The 18,476-nt window shown below is 32.1% G+C and overlaps 1 protein-coding gene across 1 annotated transcript; it reads left to right on the top strand.

The window, feature by feature from the left end:
* The first annotated feature begins 11,166 nt into the window (after positions 1–11,166).
* LOC115967436 (gamma-glutamyl peptidase 5-like) lies at positions 11,167–16,292 on the top strand. The gene is made up of 4 exons (XM_031086528.1): positions 11,167–11,712; positions 15,408–15,566; positions 15,671–15,838; positions 15,945–16,292. The coding sequence occupies exons 1-4, from the start codon at positions 11,398–11,400 to the stop codon at positions 16,044–16,046; spliced, it is 744 nt and encodes a 247-aa protein (XP_030942388.1). The 5' UTR covers positions 11,167–11,397; the 3' UTR covers positions 16,047–16,292.
* Positions 16,293–18,476: the final 2,184 nt, after the last annotated feature.

The raw sequence follows: 18,476 nt of genomic DNA, 5'->3' as shown, positions 1-18,476 counted from the left end.
TTTAGTCTATTCTAATTACCCAAAAAGAAGAAGGTACTCTATGATCCCTCTTCTTTGCAGGAGTCCCTATTTGATTATCAACATTTTGGCTTCAAAATTATATGGAATTCATTCCATCATGATGTCATAAATAGGACAATACAAGAACAAAATATCATTACAAGATATTGGCCTATCTCTCTCCTCCATAATTGGATTGAGACTATCATGGAAGTATATAGATAATAGATCCTTAGTGGTTTTCCTAGTTATCAAAACTTTAGTTGATAAGATTCTCAAAAAAAAAAAAAAAAAAAAGCAGGAACCACATTGGGCAAATGGGAATAGTCACAATGAAACTTCACCAATCAAAGTCAGAGCACCTTATAATTATATGCTTTTAAAGTGGTTGGAAAACTTGGAACGTTATATGCCAATGAAAAGGAAAAGATTATGACTAGGAGTAACTAATATGGATGATAAGTAATGATATTATTATTAATACATTTCTCTTCCAGAAGGGTCGGGGAGGGAAGAGGTTACAACTTACAAGGAACAAAATTGTGCTTATTATTTTTTACAGCTTAGCTGAACGGATAATTCACAGCTTAGCTGAACGGACTTAGATGAGTTGTGATTGTATTCAACAATTTCAATCACCTAAACTTTTTGAGGAAAACATATTTTTGAAGAGATATTTGACAAAAACAATAAAATATCTTTTATCTTTTTCATATATCATAAATTTTTTACTAAGGTACAATTTTTACCCTTAAAATTTGGGATTGTTTTCATTTGTCACATTTTAAAATTTTTCACTTTGACCTTTCAAGTTTAATTTTGTTTTCATATTAACCATGTCATCCATTTCTGCTAGTAATATGATCATTAAATGTGCCTTGTGTTTTACTATTTTCCCACATTTTCTAGAGATCCAAACACTACAATTACAAAAATCCTTCAATCTTTCATCTAAAAAAAAAAAAGGAAACATGTCCAATCTATAACTGGTAACCTTTGCTGAAGAGCAAGAACAATCAAATCTCAAATTAGATTTTTGTTGCCATATGGGAGTTTTAATCTAGTTGTTTCTAAAGTTCTAATGTGAGAGAGAGAGAGAGAGAGAGAGAGAGGCTAGTACATGTGTTGAAGAAAGTCAAATTTGCAATTGTAAAATGAGATAAGATTTTGCTACATGTCAATCAATGGGTTTTTTATTATTTTATTTTTTTATTTTTTTTGGCTGAATGAAAAGGGGGGGTGGGGGCGACCATGTGTGACTCACCCCCTTAGACGTGACCATAGGTGCACCCTCCATTAGGAAATGTTGGATTGAGTCATAACTACTGTGACTGGAGTGCCACAGACCTCACCCTAGCACCCCAAGAGAGCTAGCAATAAGGCGCAACGCATGAGTGTTCCCACCTCCCATCCCCAGTAGTCAGTACTCAACAGGGTTCGAACGAGAGATTATTGCGGATGCATGCAGGCTCCTTACCGCTAGGCCACCCCTCTTGGGGCCAATCAATGTTGCTTGGTCTTAATTGGAAACTTGAGTAAAGAGTAGATATTTTCTTTTCAATCAATGGGGTTATGAAAAGAAAATATCTACTCTTTACTGCCACCCCTTTCTTTTCAATCAATGGGGTTATGAAAAGAAAATATCTACTCTTTACTCGAGTTTCCAATGAAGACCAAGCAACATTTCATTAATTCATCATCTTTTTTTCTTTTTGTATATTTTGATTTTATTTTATACAATTTTTATTCAATTAGATATTACAACGTAAAATATATGAATTGTAAAATTCCTTTTTTTTTTTTTTATTAGAAACAAACACACACACGCACAAGGGAGAGGGAAATGAGTTCTAACACAAAGGCACACCACAACTCCACTCAAAAGTCATAATAACTTTTAAAGGAGGGTGAGACAAGTTATACTACACATAACACACTATCTAAAATTCTTGAATAGTCTACATCCCTTCAAATGAGAATTCCCCTTAATTAAATTCAATTCAATTAAAGTGAAGAAGCAATTTGGAATTCATAAGAGGTTTACTTGCCTATGTATCATTCCATTTGATCTTTTAGGTCTCTACTTTATCTCAAATGGTTATGCCACAATGTCCTAAAAGCCTCTATCATGAGATCAATACGTTGCATCCACGACATGACATAGTTTGTTTATTTAAAAATCTAAAGGTCCGATTAGAATTGAACACTTATTATACATGCTTTTTAAAAGAATTTGGGCAAGTCGGTTTCAACAGGTTTTATCCATGGAAACCTAACATCTGACTCGTCTCAAACGGGTCTATTAGTCTGCTAGTTTTCAATCCATTTCCGACTAATTTTGCTTTCAAATCCAACCACTTCAAGTTGAATAGAGCTGGGTCGGACAGTTTTCTTCAGTTCACAGTTTGCTTGGACAAGCCTGTATGTCATAAATTATCATCGATTTCAAAATTTTCCTTCGCGTACATGTTGATTGAGTTCTTCTCATATGGATTTTTAGGGAAAAGTTATATTATCTTACTCTAATACCATAGGTCCAAAACGCATGTAAGTGAAAAAAAAAAAATAATAATAAAATAATCATTTGTATTATACTCTTAACAACATATATATGACCATAGCAGAGCGTGTACTAAACTACTAATCATTTTGTAGTCAACAGAACTAAATAATAAATGTTTGCTGAGCCCTACCTGAGCCTCTCAAATGTTAATCGAAATATTGATGCAATGATGCCTTCCTGTTCCGGCCAAAAATGCACAATTGTACCAATTGTCATTGATAAACATGGCAAGATGTAACAAGAAGAGAGGATGAGTGAAGTATATATGGCCTAATGTAACTAAGACAATAACATAATGTCATAAACACAAGGATTTTAAAATTTTAAAAAAGTTTGATAATCAAATGGACACATGGTTGACCATTGAGGACATGTGGCACAATAATAAAAATTTGGGTAATATAACAACTCATTTTCGAAAGGGTACTCAGCAGTGGATTGATGGGTGCCAAATGTAAGCCATTGGGACTAGTTATAGTATTTCAAGAATTATTTAAACTAGTCGCAAACCTATACGATGCGTGGAAATAGATCGTTATTTTATAATTTTTATATAAAATAAAATTTGTTTTCTAAATTTTGTTCTCCATAAAAATTAAACAATTTCCAAAATTATTTCATCTTTCTAACTCTACCAATATATCATTCTATTATTTTGGGTTGCGTTTGATTGATATTTGTAAGGACACGATTCTTTGGCGGCCCAATAAGGATGTTGGGCTCGCGCATGAAAGATCTCTCACAATATGATTTGTAGAGAGTGGACTTGAAAAACTGGCCGTTGGTCACGGGGCGATGCTCCGGTCTTGATTTTAGAGGAATTCATATAGCAAGAGGAGTTGGGTTTGAATATTTAAGCTCTGCAGGGTCGCATCTTATGGGGTTGGACTCCTCGGACTTGATCTGAGGGTCATTAAGGTCTTACCCCGGTTACCCGACAGTGGGTTTTTCTGTGATGTGCAGGTGTTCTCCTGATGTTTTCCCCCATGGAGTCTTTGTTTTTGGAGGTGGAATGGGGCCTCCCCTTAGATTTACTTACTTTCTTCTTTTATACTCGTCTGCGTTAACTGTCCTTCGTCCACGTGTAGGGTCAACCTTTACAAGACTGATATTTGTCCCATCAGTCTAATCCCAGAATTGTTGGGGATGATTGATAAGGCTGAAGAATACGGCTCTGCTAGGTGCAGAGTCTTATCTGGGAAGGGTCATAAGGGTAACTTTCCCAAGATATTTTAGGTCTCCTTTCAAGTTTAGTCCTATACCAGTTTTACCCCTTTATTCCGATGGGATTTTGGATCTGCCGAGGACTGAACTGTCCTCGGCTGTATTCCAAAATAGTCTTGTGCTCTATGTTATCGGGCTTGGGCCATAACTCTCCTCGGCTTGGGCCATAACTCTCCTCGGCTTGGGCCTTCGGACTCTCCACGAGCAAATGGGCCTGGCCCATAGATTATTGGGCCCCACAATATTATTTCTTTACGAGGTGGTCCATATTATTCGAAATTATGTTATATTACACTATGTTTTTCTAATTTTTTTTTTCTTGTGCAATTAAATTTTTTAAGTTTTGAATAAATCATTCAAATTCCTCATTCTCTTAAAGAAGATTATTATGATAATAAAAAATCATAACATAATTGCACTTAATGTTACTCAAATAATTGATAGACTCAAATGCATAGCCAAGACTTTTTATATTCTTATATAAATTCAAATTCTCACTTACAAAATAACTAAGTAACTCAAAAAAAAAATCAAACCAAAACTATAATAGGGAGAGAGATTACTTGTGATGGAAAACTCGAAAATACAACACTAAAACGTATTAACCCAAAAAAAAAGTTATAAAAAATACAATGATTCGTCAACCTAAAGTAGAGTTGCAAGAAAGAATAAAAAAAAATAGAGAGAGAGAGAGAGAGAGAGAGAGAGAGAGAGAGAGAGAGAGAGAGATTTATAATGTAATAAGATGACATCTATTAAATTAAAGAAAAAAAATACCACCATTAAAATACAAAACTAAATCACATCAATCTAAAGTAAAGTTCCAAAAAACATAAAAATTCATCAACTTAAAGTAAGCTTTGAAAACAGCTTACGTTGATAATATGAGACTGAAATAATTCAATAACATACAACAAAACGTTAATTATTTAATAACTGAAAATATACTTGCATTTTTTTATAGTGTAATATGAGGCTAGCCATACCACATCAACCACATTATAGGATGTAAGAAATTAAAAATATATATAAAAAAGATGGAAAATAATTATGAAACTTTTCAATTTACAATTATCTAATAATACTTTGGAAAGGAGCTCATAATCTCAACCAAAGATAAAAAAAATGAAAACTTAGAAATTCATATGATCTAGGCGTATTTGATAACTCAAAAGGATATGCATCTCAAAATTTGGCACGATCATGTTCAATTTAGGCCAAGTATATAGGTTCATTACTTCAGTTCAACACATAACAATGATAACATAAACAACAATTGTAATTGACAATTAACAGTGGTATACTTATGGATTCTCCAAAGTTGCACTACATCTGATAGTAATTCAGAATGCTTCATGAAGATAGTAGCTTCTCAATCCTATTAGTTTTTCTTTTTCTTTTATCTTTAAATGAATGGTTATTGCATTCATTTTTATCTTTATCTTTTTTAAAAATAAAATAAAATAAAATACTTTGCATCATTAAAAGATATTTCACTAACAAATTTACGCGTCTACAATATGTTTGATTTATATTATTAGCATTGTCTTGTTAAAGATTTTTGGATTGAAAAGAATGAATAGTTACAACTAATCCTCTGTTTTTTGTAATGGCTTAAGTTTTGAATGTAATGATTTCTGACATGATAAATTAGTGTGATAAGGTTAATACAAAAGCTTAAAGCTAATTGACTAATTGAATTAAAAAGAGTGAATAATTTCAACTAATCCTCTGTTTATATACTCTAATACAAAGAGGTGGGGAAAATAACAAACTAACTAATCTAGCTAAGAAACTAACAGAAAGTCAATTACTAACTATCTTAGAATACACTTGTACAATAGTGATCATGTAGTTAGCTCGTGACTTGAAGACTTTAAAACCGTAGAGTTAACTGTACTTTGCAACCTAGTACGATAGGTGTGTTTCAGTGTTTGTTTCTCAAAACCACACCAAGGAATATTCTAAAACAAAATTAAAGCATTCATAGATCCAATATATTTTCATTATTCATAAAGGATGAGTCGTTGTTAGGTAAGGCTTGGTCAATTAATTAACATATGCAATCAAAGTGCCCTTTAGATCTAGAACTATGCCCTTGGCCAGGACATATTTCAACCATAACCAAACCCCAATCTCTCAAAGCTATTAGGAATATCTTGCACCCATATTGGGTTTCAGTACTTGTAAAAAACTTGCCACCATAGGTAATCCTATAGAAATTCCAATAGCATGGGTGATCTACTCTAGTAATTTAGATTGCTTCAAGAAGGTAGTAGCTTCTTTGCTATAGAAATTTGATACATAAACAGATTTCTCATCCCACAATCACAAAGGAAAGCTGCTACAGTATTGAAAACTCTAATCGAATTACCTTGGGTATACAGCACAAAAAGGCAGCAATAAAATGTAAAAAGGGAATAAAAAATATCAAGCAAAAGAATAGAGCACAAAACAAACTGGGATTTAGATATACCTCAATTGAATCATCCAGCTTCTATTAGTATTTATATATTGTGAGGAGAGGAGAAAGGAAGACAAAGAGACTGCTGTTAGAAGGTGGGGAAGGGGAAGAAACTAAATTTGCATGAGAAACAGAAGGTGGGGGGGTAGGGGAAGGAACAAAATTTGACATAGCAAATACAGAAAGTTGAGGTAACCGTGGTTTTCAACAAAATGGAAGGAAATACAAAAACCTGTAACCGTGATTTTCAAAGGGTTTTCTATTGAAAAGGCTTGGATTTGGGTTTTATGGTGGAATTAAATTTATAAAAAGTGGGCCAATGGAATTAAATTTCTACGAAGTGGGCTTTATGGTGGAGATAAGTTGGGATTTATTTTAATTTTATTAGCATTTTAAAATTAATAAAAACTATTTTAAAATTGTAGAAAAAATTTAGGAAATATGATGGGAATGACATGATTACTGATGTGGCTCAACGTGAGCGTAATAACATTAAATGATACGCTATGCTTCACCTTTTAGTATTATATATATATATATATATATATATATATATAGATGCAAAACCATTAAATATGTGTTCTCTAGTAGTTTCAAAGGGCTCTTTACACTTTAGTTCCATTTTTTCAAAATAATTTATTTGAATTCAAGAAAACAGAAAACAAAGTGAAAACACACTACAAAACATGTTTCATAAATTTTTCATTATCTTTTCACTATATTTAAAAGATCAAGTACAAGGATCAATTAACACATAATCTCTACAATTTGATCAATCACCTGAACATTTTAAATCCTACATATCTATTACTTGTAGTCAAGGAACAAAAGATTATCAAAGATGTTACAGTCTACTTGTCTTTCTTAATACTTAGAGGTGAGGGTTTACAATATAGTCCATCAAATTATGAGAGATTTTGGGCTCATTGAAACTCACCAACTCATTACACACCATACACCATATAAAAGAAAGGATTGTCTATAATAAGGAGCTTTCATACCAAAAAAAAAAAAAAATTTATTAGTGTTCTTATCTAAAGGTCAAGAGCAACTATTATAGAGCAAACCCGATAGATTTTAAATCATCTTGTCGTGTGTGTATGTACATATATATATATATATATATATACTTTTTTTATAAAGAAACTTTGATTCAATTTTTGTTTTTTTGTACGGTTTTCACTCAAGCGACAAGAATAGGATGACAAACTCAGTAGTCCACCTCATATTCGCATATCGGTGTGTTGTGAAAGACATAGAACCAAACAAACACAGTGACAAGGTTGAGTCAAAAGCACTATCAAAGAGCTGACTTTCCATTAACAAATCAATTGGCCATGCAAATTGAGTTAAAAACTCTTTCTTCTTTCTTCTTCTTGTTTTCTTTCCCCTCTTTCTTTCTCCCACTAACATAAGAAATCAATTTTCCACACGGTTAATTTGTGCAACTACTAAGCAATAAATTATTGGTAATGTACCAGAATTAATCTATCATACTACTACGTACGAAATTTGAAAGGAAAGCCAACGCCATCAAATTAAATTGGTGAGTCGTGTCATTTTTGCATGGTTGCTTCTTTAGATAGCAATATGCTGTAATTTACTAATCATACAACAAGCAAATAAGTCATGTTATTTTCCGTGTTGGACAGGGCGGGTTTGCAATAGGGATTTTATAATTTGTGCCAGCCTCTTCATTGTGTGCAAAATGATAGGGTGAATATATATATATATATATATATATATATATATATATATATTTTTTTTTTTCAAGATTTGAACAGTTCTAGTTTCAATCTGTACCGGAAAGTTAAAAAAAAAAATTATTATTTTCTTCCCTCTTTTATTTTTTTTATCTAAATTTAAAATTTAATAATTATGGTAATTATTAATGGGTATTTATTATGGTTATGTTTGTATATAGAATTATATAAGTAGAATATATCTACTATTTAAAGAAAATGTGGTTGGTAAGATTTTAATTAACTTTTTAATTATAAAATGGAATGTAAAATTAATTAAAAACATATAATAGAATTGATTTTTAAAAAAATGACTAAATATGTATGGGTATTTTGGGAGTTTTAATGAACATTCATCAAAGTTAATTTCATTCCATTCAATTCTTTCCAATTTTAGGAGGAATGAAAATTTTGAGCCTTGAGTTTTCAAGTGAAAATGAATGAATGAGTGTTCTCTCCTACTAATTCTATTTTCTCTCACTTAAAACAGGAGAATGATCTTTCCATTCACTCCATTAACCTCCCCCTATGGATGGCAATTTTGCCTTGCCCCGCTTGACCCACCCCTCCCCGCTCCGCCCCACACGAATTTTCCCCACCCCGCAAAAGTGATAGGCGGGGATGGAACGAGATTTTAGCCCCACACCATGGGGCGGGGTGGGGATGGGTTTAGACTTTTTAGACCCAACCCACCCCGCCCCGCCTCATTCCTGCCTGCCCCACATTGATAAGGGCTAAATTGTAAAATTTTCATATCTTAAAACCCTATGATTTAAACAAACATATCATAAGCTTATTTTATTCTACCCAACAAAGATTTCTACCCCTCTTTTTTTTCTCTAGCAAGGTTGGAAATAAGGTATCAATTTTAACATTTTCTTGTCTTTATTATAAACAAATTTATATATTATTGAATCATTGATTTTGTATTATGAGATCTTTGTTTTTGTTGAGATATTCTCTTGTTAAACACTTTAATAATATTATTCAATTTTTGCCAAAAACTAGTTTGATTTGATGGGATAAATTTATTGTTAATTTTAAGTATATTTTTATTAACGAAACAAGTTTTATTAAAAACAATTGCAATAGTTGTGGGCAAATTAACAAGAAGTAGAGTTTTACAGGGTGGAGCGGGGTTTTGCGGGGCCCCAAGGGGCGGGGATGGGGCAGGAAAATTTTCCCCATCATGCGGGGCGAGGCGGGGGGATGGGGTACAACGAAACCATGTGGGGCAGGGGCAAAGACCCCATCCTTTGGACTTGCCCCGGCCCATTGCCATCCCTACGCTCCCTCCCCCCCCCCCCCCCAAGCGAACAATAGAATAGAAAGAATATTTTGAAAGAATAATTTTATCTCTCCTCCCAATGGAGTGTTAGAAATAATTTACCTAATGAAGTCTGAAAAATTATTAAGTACTCCCGGAATATCATAAATGTGTATTCTCTCCTCTCATATGAATGGTGGGGTCCACCATGAATTTAATTAGTGAGACCTACCATTCATGTGAGAGGAGGGAGTACGCATTTATAGTACTCCGGGAGTATACAATAATTTCCCATAAAGTCTTCATCATGAACGTAAAAAGAAAACTAAACTAAACTTTCTTTTTATTTCAATGAAAAACCTGATGTAAAAATAGTTTTCTTCATTTTCTTGTGTTTGGTAGTACCCTAAAAAAGGAGTAAAAAGAAAACTATATCTTAATTTCCCTTATTTAGCTTGGCATGAGATGGAAACTAATTCATCAACTAATATATTTCCGAAAAGTCGAAAGCTAAGTGATAGGGGTTTTGTGAAATCTCTTCTAAATTATTAATGGGTAAAAGGATTGGAGTTGGTTGAATGTATTTACCAAAATAACCTAATCATTTTTTACTAAGAGCCGCATAGAAATATGCTACTAACGTGAGTAAAGCTAAAGCAACAGTAGTATTTATATCATTTGTAGGCGCAGCTAATTCCCCATGAGGTAATTGTATGATTTTCCAAGGTAAAAGAGCACCCGACCAATTCGAAACAAAAATAAATAGAAACAAAGTTCCAATAAAGGGAACCCATGGACCGTATTCTTCGCCAATCTGAGTTTTGCTCACATCTTGAATGAATTCAAGAACATATTCGAAGAAATTCTGACTGTCAATAGGAATTCTCTTCCGCTAAAAATTTCTAGAAAACAACTCTATCTCACTTGAAACTAAATAAGGAAAATAACTTTATCTCATATGAAACTAAACAAAAAAAGTTAAGAAATGGTTTTCTAACTCATTTTAAAATTGCTACCAAACATGGGAAATGAGATAGTATTTTAGATAATACTGTTTGAAAAATGATTTTTTTTTTTTTTTTTTTTTTTTTTTTTAATGTTAACATCGAAACAAACAGACTTCAAGGCAATGTAAAAACCAATATCCACTAAGGGGGTTCTCAAAAAAATAATTGGAATTTTATTACATGGAATAATTATACTATCCTTAATGTAATCATTCAGTGTATCAAATATATCCTAAATATGAAGAAAAAAAAATTATTATAAAAGATATGGAGCTAAAAATTAAAACCCGTTTTAAAAAATTAAAAATAAAATAAACTTACCACACATAAACCCATCATAACATGAAATTTAAATAAATTTGGTAATAGTATAAAATTATTGTGATTTTTTTTTTTTTGGGTGTCTTAATAACTATGAGGCCTAATTTCATTACGTTAGCGCTCTCCTCCACTCCTACGTTATTGGGTCTTTGCTTGCTAACTATAAGGGCTATTTTCATTACCTTAGCACTCTCCTCCACTCCTACGTTATTGGGTCTTTGCTTGCATAGCACACATTTTGGTTCCCTACTAAGAGTGTTGGAAACTATATGCGTAGTTGATTGAAAAGGCAGTCTTGTGTGGAACTTGACGTAGATTCATTTCAATTCTTAATCAGGTCACTAAACAGGTCAGATTCATATAGTGTTACTGTTTTTTTCTTTTGTTCTGTTGTTTTTCTTTTTTTTAATGGAGTTTACTTTACAATAACAGTTTTATTACTGTAGCCAACCAATGAAAATTAAAAATAGTGAACAGTTTTAAAAAGGGGGCAAATTTGGTATAACTATGGCAAATTTTGTAGCCAAACACTACCTCTAATTCTAAAACCCAACCACTTTATAAACAGCTGCATATGTTGTTTGTCTGAACCCATAGAAAAAAACATACACACACATCCCAAAAGGCCTAGAGAAGAAAGAACAGCCTCTCTCTCTCTCTCTCTCTCTCTTCCTCTCCCTCCCTCTCTCTCTCTCTCTCTATAAGTGTGTCTCTGTAAAACCCAATAGAGGGATTGAGAGATTTGAGACAGAGAGACTCACATTTTTTTTGGAGAGTGAGTGTTGCTTGTGTGAGAGAGAGAGAAAAATATGGCAATGGGTGGCAAAAGATTTGCTATTCTTCTATGTGCTGAGGACTCTGACTATGTGAAGAAAGTGTACGGAGGGTATTTTGGTGTGTTTGTGAGAATGCTGGCTGAGAAAGGTGAGATATGGGACGTGTATCGTGTTGCCTCTGGTGAGTTTCCTAAGGACGATGAGATCGGACTGTTTGATGGGTTTGTCATCACTGGAAGCTGCAATGATGCTCACGGCAATGACGTTTGGATCTGCAAGCTATTGAATCTCCTCAAGAAATTGGATTCCATGAAGAAAACTATTCTGGGTATTTGCTTTGGCCACCAGGTAAACTTTTCTCTCTCTTTTTTTTTACCAAACTCGTCACTTCTAGTAGTTTTTTACTTTCCGGTTAATATATGCATGTAATAATTATTTATTTTTAAAAAAAATTATAAAAAATTATCAAAAAAAGTTAGTATTTTTTTTTATTTTTTCATAAAAAAATTTCTAAAATAATTTAATAATGTATGCATTAGTAAAACACTTCTTCCCTTCTTTGTATGGAAAAATTGAATTTATTATATGGGTTTTTTTTTTTTAATATTTTGTGAAATTGCCTTCACAATTAGTTTAGCTGTCTTTATTCAAATAGTTGTATGGTGCTTATCTTCTCAATTTGGATTTTGGGAAAAATGTGAGTGATTGTTATAGATTTTTGAGATTTTAAGGAAAAAGATAGTTCCCATCGGTATTTGGTGTCCACGTTTAGAAACACTGGAGATTAGTGCGATCCACCTTCCACCATGTAAGTTGCACTAATAAGCGGTGAGATAGCCACATTACGCGTACCACACATTGTCGTTTTAGAAAAACCCTCACTCTTACAACACCATTGTCCTTCTCAAACTCAAGGAAGTTCTATCTCTTTATTTGGACAAAAATAAATAGTAAATATATACAAGAAAAAGAATATTTGCTTAAAAAGAATATCTTTCTCAAAAGGTCAAAAAAAATATAATAACATTATTATTATTATTATATTATTATTAATAGTTACTATTTGAGTTAGGTTTAAAATGTTTTTTAAAAGAAAAAAACCATTGGAGAAGGGAGAAGCTGTTTGTAGATTGCAGCTGGAAATATGAATAAATTACTCCCAACTTGTACATTTGACTTGGAAAAGGCATTATGGTAAAAGGTTGCTGATGATGTGGAGCAGTCAATTTGTCAAAAGTAAAATGAATGCAATCTTTTACTTTGACTCATGGAAATAAATAATACTAGGTTTTTCTGAGTTAGTGGATATATGGCAAACTATTAATAGTCACTTCTAAATGTCACGGGGAGAATATCTATTTCATATTATAAATTTAGTATTGAAATCCATGAGGAATTTATGGTTGAATATCTATCACCACATTTAGAATTCAATTTGGTTAATTATTATTTCTATTCATCTCCTCTTTACTGTGTAAGATTTTTTTTTTTTTTTTGGCATATATACAGTAAATCATTCCAATGAGCAATAACTTTCTTGGAATAACTTCTTGGTGATAGTTAACTCAAATTATAAAATTTCTTACCATTCAAATAATCAAAAAAAATCAATTAGCTTCTTGATCTAATAATTAAAAGATATTATCAAAAATAGACATAATAGATTATAACTATCTCTAAAAACAACTTTTTAAGAATATATATATATATGTATATTTTACAAAATGTTTTCACACTTTATGATGTGATATACTGTCATTAATAACAGAGGTAAAAGTCATGACAAATATCTCATAAAACAATCGTGATAAAAAATGACTTGACTATTATTATTCTTCAAATAAAGAAGTGAATGACTTGTGTCCAGTTACCCATGGTTACTGGACACATGGATTATCACATATTTAGGTTATTGAACACATTAAAATATGGATATATATTTAAAAATGGACACATATTTAGGTCGTAACGTATCCAATAACACTAACACCGGACACAGGCTTCCCAACAGAGAAAAGAAGAAAAAGTTTCTATCTGGGATCGTAGCTAGCTAGGCCGTCATGTTTGTTAGTTTTGTCCTTGCATGTTCCTGGAATGGCTACTTTATTATAAATGTCACTGACGCAATTAAGATTCTTTATTGCCTTTAGTGATTTACCACTTAAAATTAGTGAAAAATATTAAAAGATAAATTATTAATAATAAATAATAAAATGATATGAGAATTTATAAATACCCCTATTAAAAATTTTGTTAAAAAAAAAAAAACAGTTTCTCTGTAACATTAATAAATAAAAAAATTACTATAAATAATAAAAAAATTTAATAAATTAGGAAGGAATAGAATAGTAAATGGGCCGCTGTGTTTGTTAATTCTGTCTGCGCGTGGGCCAGAATTGGTCACTTTAGATGAACTGAAAAAGTCATAAGCTGGTTCATTAATTAAGTGTGGTCCATCAAACAGTAGTCTACGTATGAATGGTTCAGTAACCGTACGATATACTTGATATAACCTCTGTTAAAGTGTTCTGATCGCTTGGTCCCTCTCTCTGATTTGGAAGACGTACGATTCAAAATGTATATTCAATCTTTCCTATTTTTTATTTACTTAAATATATATATATATATGGATTATTTGTCTTTGTATGGCTGAGAATAAACCCAACTTTTTTGACGGCGAATAAACCCAACTTCGTGGTTTCATTTGGAGGTTGATAAATGTGACATTTTGTTTTTAGTTGCACATGACATGATGATTTTTTTTTTGTTTTTTGTTTTTGCTGAATGCACATGACATGATGATTAGTAGGCTGCTATGTTACGTGTACATTATCGTTGCACCCAATTAATGGGGTTACTACCGCACATATTTTGGGACCTCCAACAAGTAGCGTGAGTTATAAAACCATTGAAAGTTTGAAACCCAAAAATCCCAACATTAATTTTGGAGCTTGGGTCATTCTAGCTAGTGAATTTAATTGTACCAGTAATTGCCACATTAAAAAAAAATATATATATATATTTGACTATAGAATTTGGGTGTACAAATCAAACTTCCAACCCCTATTTTTGGTTTCGGCTTTAATGTTTTTCTAAATCTTTAAATATTAGTTCAATGCCATTATTTGTGCTAGGTGGGCTTTGCTAGTATGCAATTGGATAAGCTTCCTCCTAATAAGGTCGGTGGGTTGTGAAAAAAAAATTCGGTTACCAATAAAAATAATTGGCATGTTTTGAGAAAAAATAAATCAAATAATTGACATGAAACTATAATGCTTGGTCAAAAATAGAGTTGAACAAAATGCGAACCTATAATATATGTGCAATGCTCCTAATGTGAACAAAGAGGATATCTATACTCTACCGTCTACCCCATATAGGCCCATCCCCATTCATGGCTGTCACAAGTTACAGTCTGTCTCTTCAAGAAAAAAAAAAACGTGGTGGCATTTCATTATTATTAAAAAATTTGTCTGATGTGTGAGTGTATAGGTAGCTAGGCACTTTGGTCCTTTGATTTAGCCATTGCCATCTTTGCTTCTTGACTGATAAATGATAGTGGCATTTAAACGTCCCATATTGGATTATCCAAAAGAGAAACGTCCTGTTTTGTCCCCCATTGTTGTTGTCCTACGAAAAAGATGTGTGACATAACATGACCAAGTTTATCTTACTTTTTAATTTCCAATTTGAAAAAACAATGCTTTTGTTGGATGATGTTTGCTCTTTCATTGCTTTACGCAGAGTCTTTTTTGTAGCGTAGTCCTACTGGTTCCCATTTTGCTCAAAGTGCAGACAATTGCTTTCCAACACGCATTGTCGATTACACTATTACATGGTCAAATTTCAAATTTCAAATTCTGATTTTTCGGGTTCTTTTGCTGACAATGAGCCTAATGTTTTGAACATCTAAATAAAATAGAAAGTTTTCTATCCTGTTTGGTTTTTGTTCGGATAAAATAGAATTGAGGAAAAAAAATATGTGATTTGTTATAAGACCTCAAAAAATTTGGGACTAAGACTTTGTTGTTGTTGTTATTCAGATACTAGCGCGTGCATTAGGAGGAAAGACAGGCAGGAATGTGGCAGGCTGGGACATTGGAGTTAGAGCCATCCATTTATCATCATCATCATCATCAAATCACTTTTCGTCTTTGAAAATTCCAGCAACTCTATCTATTATTGAATGCCATCGTGATGAGGTATTTTTCTTGTGAAAGAAACTTGGTAACATGGTCATTACATAAACAAAAATTTGATGTTAATTTGATCATGTTTCAACTTGTTCTAACTTATTGTATACTAGGTCCGTGAACTACCTCCTAAGGCTGAGGTCATTGCATGGTCTGAAAAGACTGGGATTGAGATGTTTAAGTATGGAAACCATATTATGGGCATCCAAGGTCACCCTGAGTACACCAAAGACATTCTTCTGCACCTTATTGACCGCCTTCTCAATCGTGATTTGATCATGGTATGTCCTCCATCCGATCCATATCTCTTATCGTTTCCCAATTGAATGATCCAAAATATTTTGCATGAAGGAACCTCATGAATTTATAATATATATGTATGTGCAGGAGTCTTATGCTAAGGAGATGAAAGAAAAGTTGGGGACTTGTGAGCCAGATAGAGAGGCATTGAGGAAACTTTGCATTAGCTTTCTCAAGGGTGGATTATGATAATGAAGTACTCCAAATATTTAGTAATAATATAAAATAAAAGTGTAAATACGAAGTTTATTCAGAAGTAGACGGAAAAGATTAAGAGAAGTGAGTTATTAGGCAATGAGCTAGCAAGAAATAGGTGTCATTAGGAGGCAGGTTTAGCGGTGTTTCTATTGGCATTTTAAGATTGTGTAACTCCTATTATAGAGGAATTGGCAAGACTTCAATCAAAGTCAATAAAATTACAATGGTTCTGACTTTTGACAAATGCAAGTTGTTTCATTTTTGCATTCATGTTTTATACCATCACAAAAGTCCCAAGTGCAAACTTGACTAAGCATGATCGTATAACCTATTGACATTCACCAATCTAATTTGAAAATTTAATCAATTCCATTAAAAAAAATTATTTGAAAGTGAAAAAATCTTAAAACCACTAAAATAGAGGAATTGGCAAGACTTCAATCAAAGTCAATAAAATTACAAAGGTTCTGACTTTTGACAAATGCAAGTTGTCTCATTTTTGCATTCATGTTTTATACCATCACAAAAGTCCCAAGTGCAAACTTGACTAAGCATGATCGTATAACCTATTGACATTCACCAATCTAATTTGAAAATTTAATCAATTCCATTAAAAAAAATTATTTGAAAGTGAAAAAATCTTAAAACCACTAAAATAATTGATAGAGGAGGGATAAGAATAAAACCTTCTCCCCTCTCCCCTTGTGTGTGTGTGTTAAAATATTTAGTATTCTCAAAAGAAAAAATAGTGGATTAATCTCACATTGGAAAATAAATGTGAGTTATAAAAGTTTAAAGTCTGTACTATGTATCCAAGAATTAGGCCCTTTTGAATATACACCATTGTTAGTTTCTTTAAAACCTTCTCTCCTCTCTCCTTTTGTGTGTGTTAAAATACTTAGTATTAAAAAAAAAAAAATAAAAAATAAAAAAAAAAGAGAGAGAGAGAGGAGGGACAAGAATTTGGTGGGGGAAGCATAAAATTTAGAAGGAAACCATCCTAGTCAAAACTTCAATCAAAGTCAATAAAATTACAAAGGTTCTGACTTTTGACAAATGCAAGTTGTTTAATTTTTGCATTCATGTTTTATACCATCACAAAAGTCCCAAGTGCAAACTTGACTAGCATGATCGTATAACCTATTAACATTCACCAATCTAATTTGAAAATTTAATCAATTCCATAAATATATATATATATATATTTTAATTTGAAAGTGAAAAGATCTTAAAACCATTAAAATAGTTGAAAAAGGAGGGACAAGAATTTTATGGGGGAAGTATAAAATTTAGAAGGAAACCATCCTAGTCAAAGATTCCGGGATTCAAGATGTTTCTCTTTTGACTACAATAGTATGCTTGTTGTTCACATTAAAGATTCCAGGATTTGTGATGGTTGTACATTTTTTGATATTTTAGAAAGGGCTTTACTAACGTATACTTGAGGGAAGGTGTTGGTGCAAGTACTTTTATGCGTATCAAGAAGGTAAGTTGCACATCAAACAGTTAAAGAAGTTCTATTTGATTATTTGGTTCTTGTTCTTGTTCTTGTTTCTTTTTACTAGTTTACAAAAGTCATTGTTAAAAAACAAAATTCAAATGATTTATTTCTTTTGAGTGATGTAAATAAAAGGTATTCCCTCAATTCCTTTCTCTCCTCACTTCTTTTCTAGCCATTATTGACGAAGAAAACATTTTTCCCTCTTTCGAAACCTTCCCTTCCTCCATCTTTTTTAAGCAAAGTGTAAACACAGCAGCATTAAGATGGGTTAACTGTGGCATTTTTAAGTCCTATAAAAAAGGATTTGACAAGTTAGTATATCAATAAAGATCTAAAGGTTTTTGACAATTGAAATTCTTTAACTATCCATTAATATATAGGTAACAAAATAACAAAACGAATTTTGAACGTTCACTCTAAAAATTAACATCTAAACCCAGGACAGAAATTATAAAATTGTGGAAGGATTTATTAAAAACTTCAGGACAGAAATCATAAATTTGTGGAAGAATCTCCCTCTCCGAATCTAAATTAGTAAAATTCAAGTCCTTGTGATGTGATGCATGTTACTACCCTGTGAGATTTCTCTCTCTGATTCTGAAAACTATCCTATGCTTTGCTATTTTCTTTTTTTCCTACACTTTTTGTGCACGTTTTTAAAGTGTCGTTGACCAAAATTTACTGTTAGAGATAACAAAATAAAATATATTTAATCCTATGGGAAACATGACTATTCACGGGTTGGCCAAAATAGAGAAGAGAATTGTTTGCCCAAAAAATTTTAAAAAATAAAATAAAAATTGAGAAGAGAATTTTACCTTTTACTATTAAAGCTTCACATGCTCTTTCATCAAAATACTTTTTTTACTTTAGAATTAGAATATCTAAGAGCATCCAGGATTCTAAAAATAGCTTTTAGT

This window comes from Quercus lobata, chromosome 11 (assembly GCF_001633185.2).
Source record: "Quercus lobata isolate SW786 chromosome 11, ValleyOak3.0 Primary Assembly, whole genome shotgun sequence".
NCBI lineage: Eukaryota > Viridiplantae > Streptophyta > Magnoliopsida > Fagales > Fagaceae > Quercus > Quercus lobata.
Note: the sequence above shows the minus strand (reverse complement) of the source record. Positions and strands in the feature narration are given on the sequence as shown.

What these genes read in the sequence shown, in the direction of transcription:
- LOC115967436 (XM_031086528.1), top strand. Translation starts at nt 11,398, where the DNA reads ATGGCAATGGGTGGCAAAAGATTTGCTATTCTTCTATGTGCTGAGGAC. An exon ending in GTATTTGCTTTGGCCACCAG is followed by an intron (nt 11,713 to 15,407) that starts GTAAACTTTTCT and finishes GTTGTTATTCAG; the next exon opens with ATACTAGCGCGTGCATTAGG. An exon ending in TCAATCGTGATTTGATCATG is followed by an intron (nt 15,839 to 15,944) that starts GTATGTCCTCCA and finishes ATGTATGTGCAG; the next exon opens with GAGTCTTATGCTAAGGAGAT.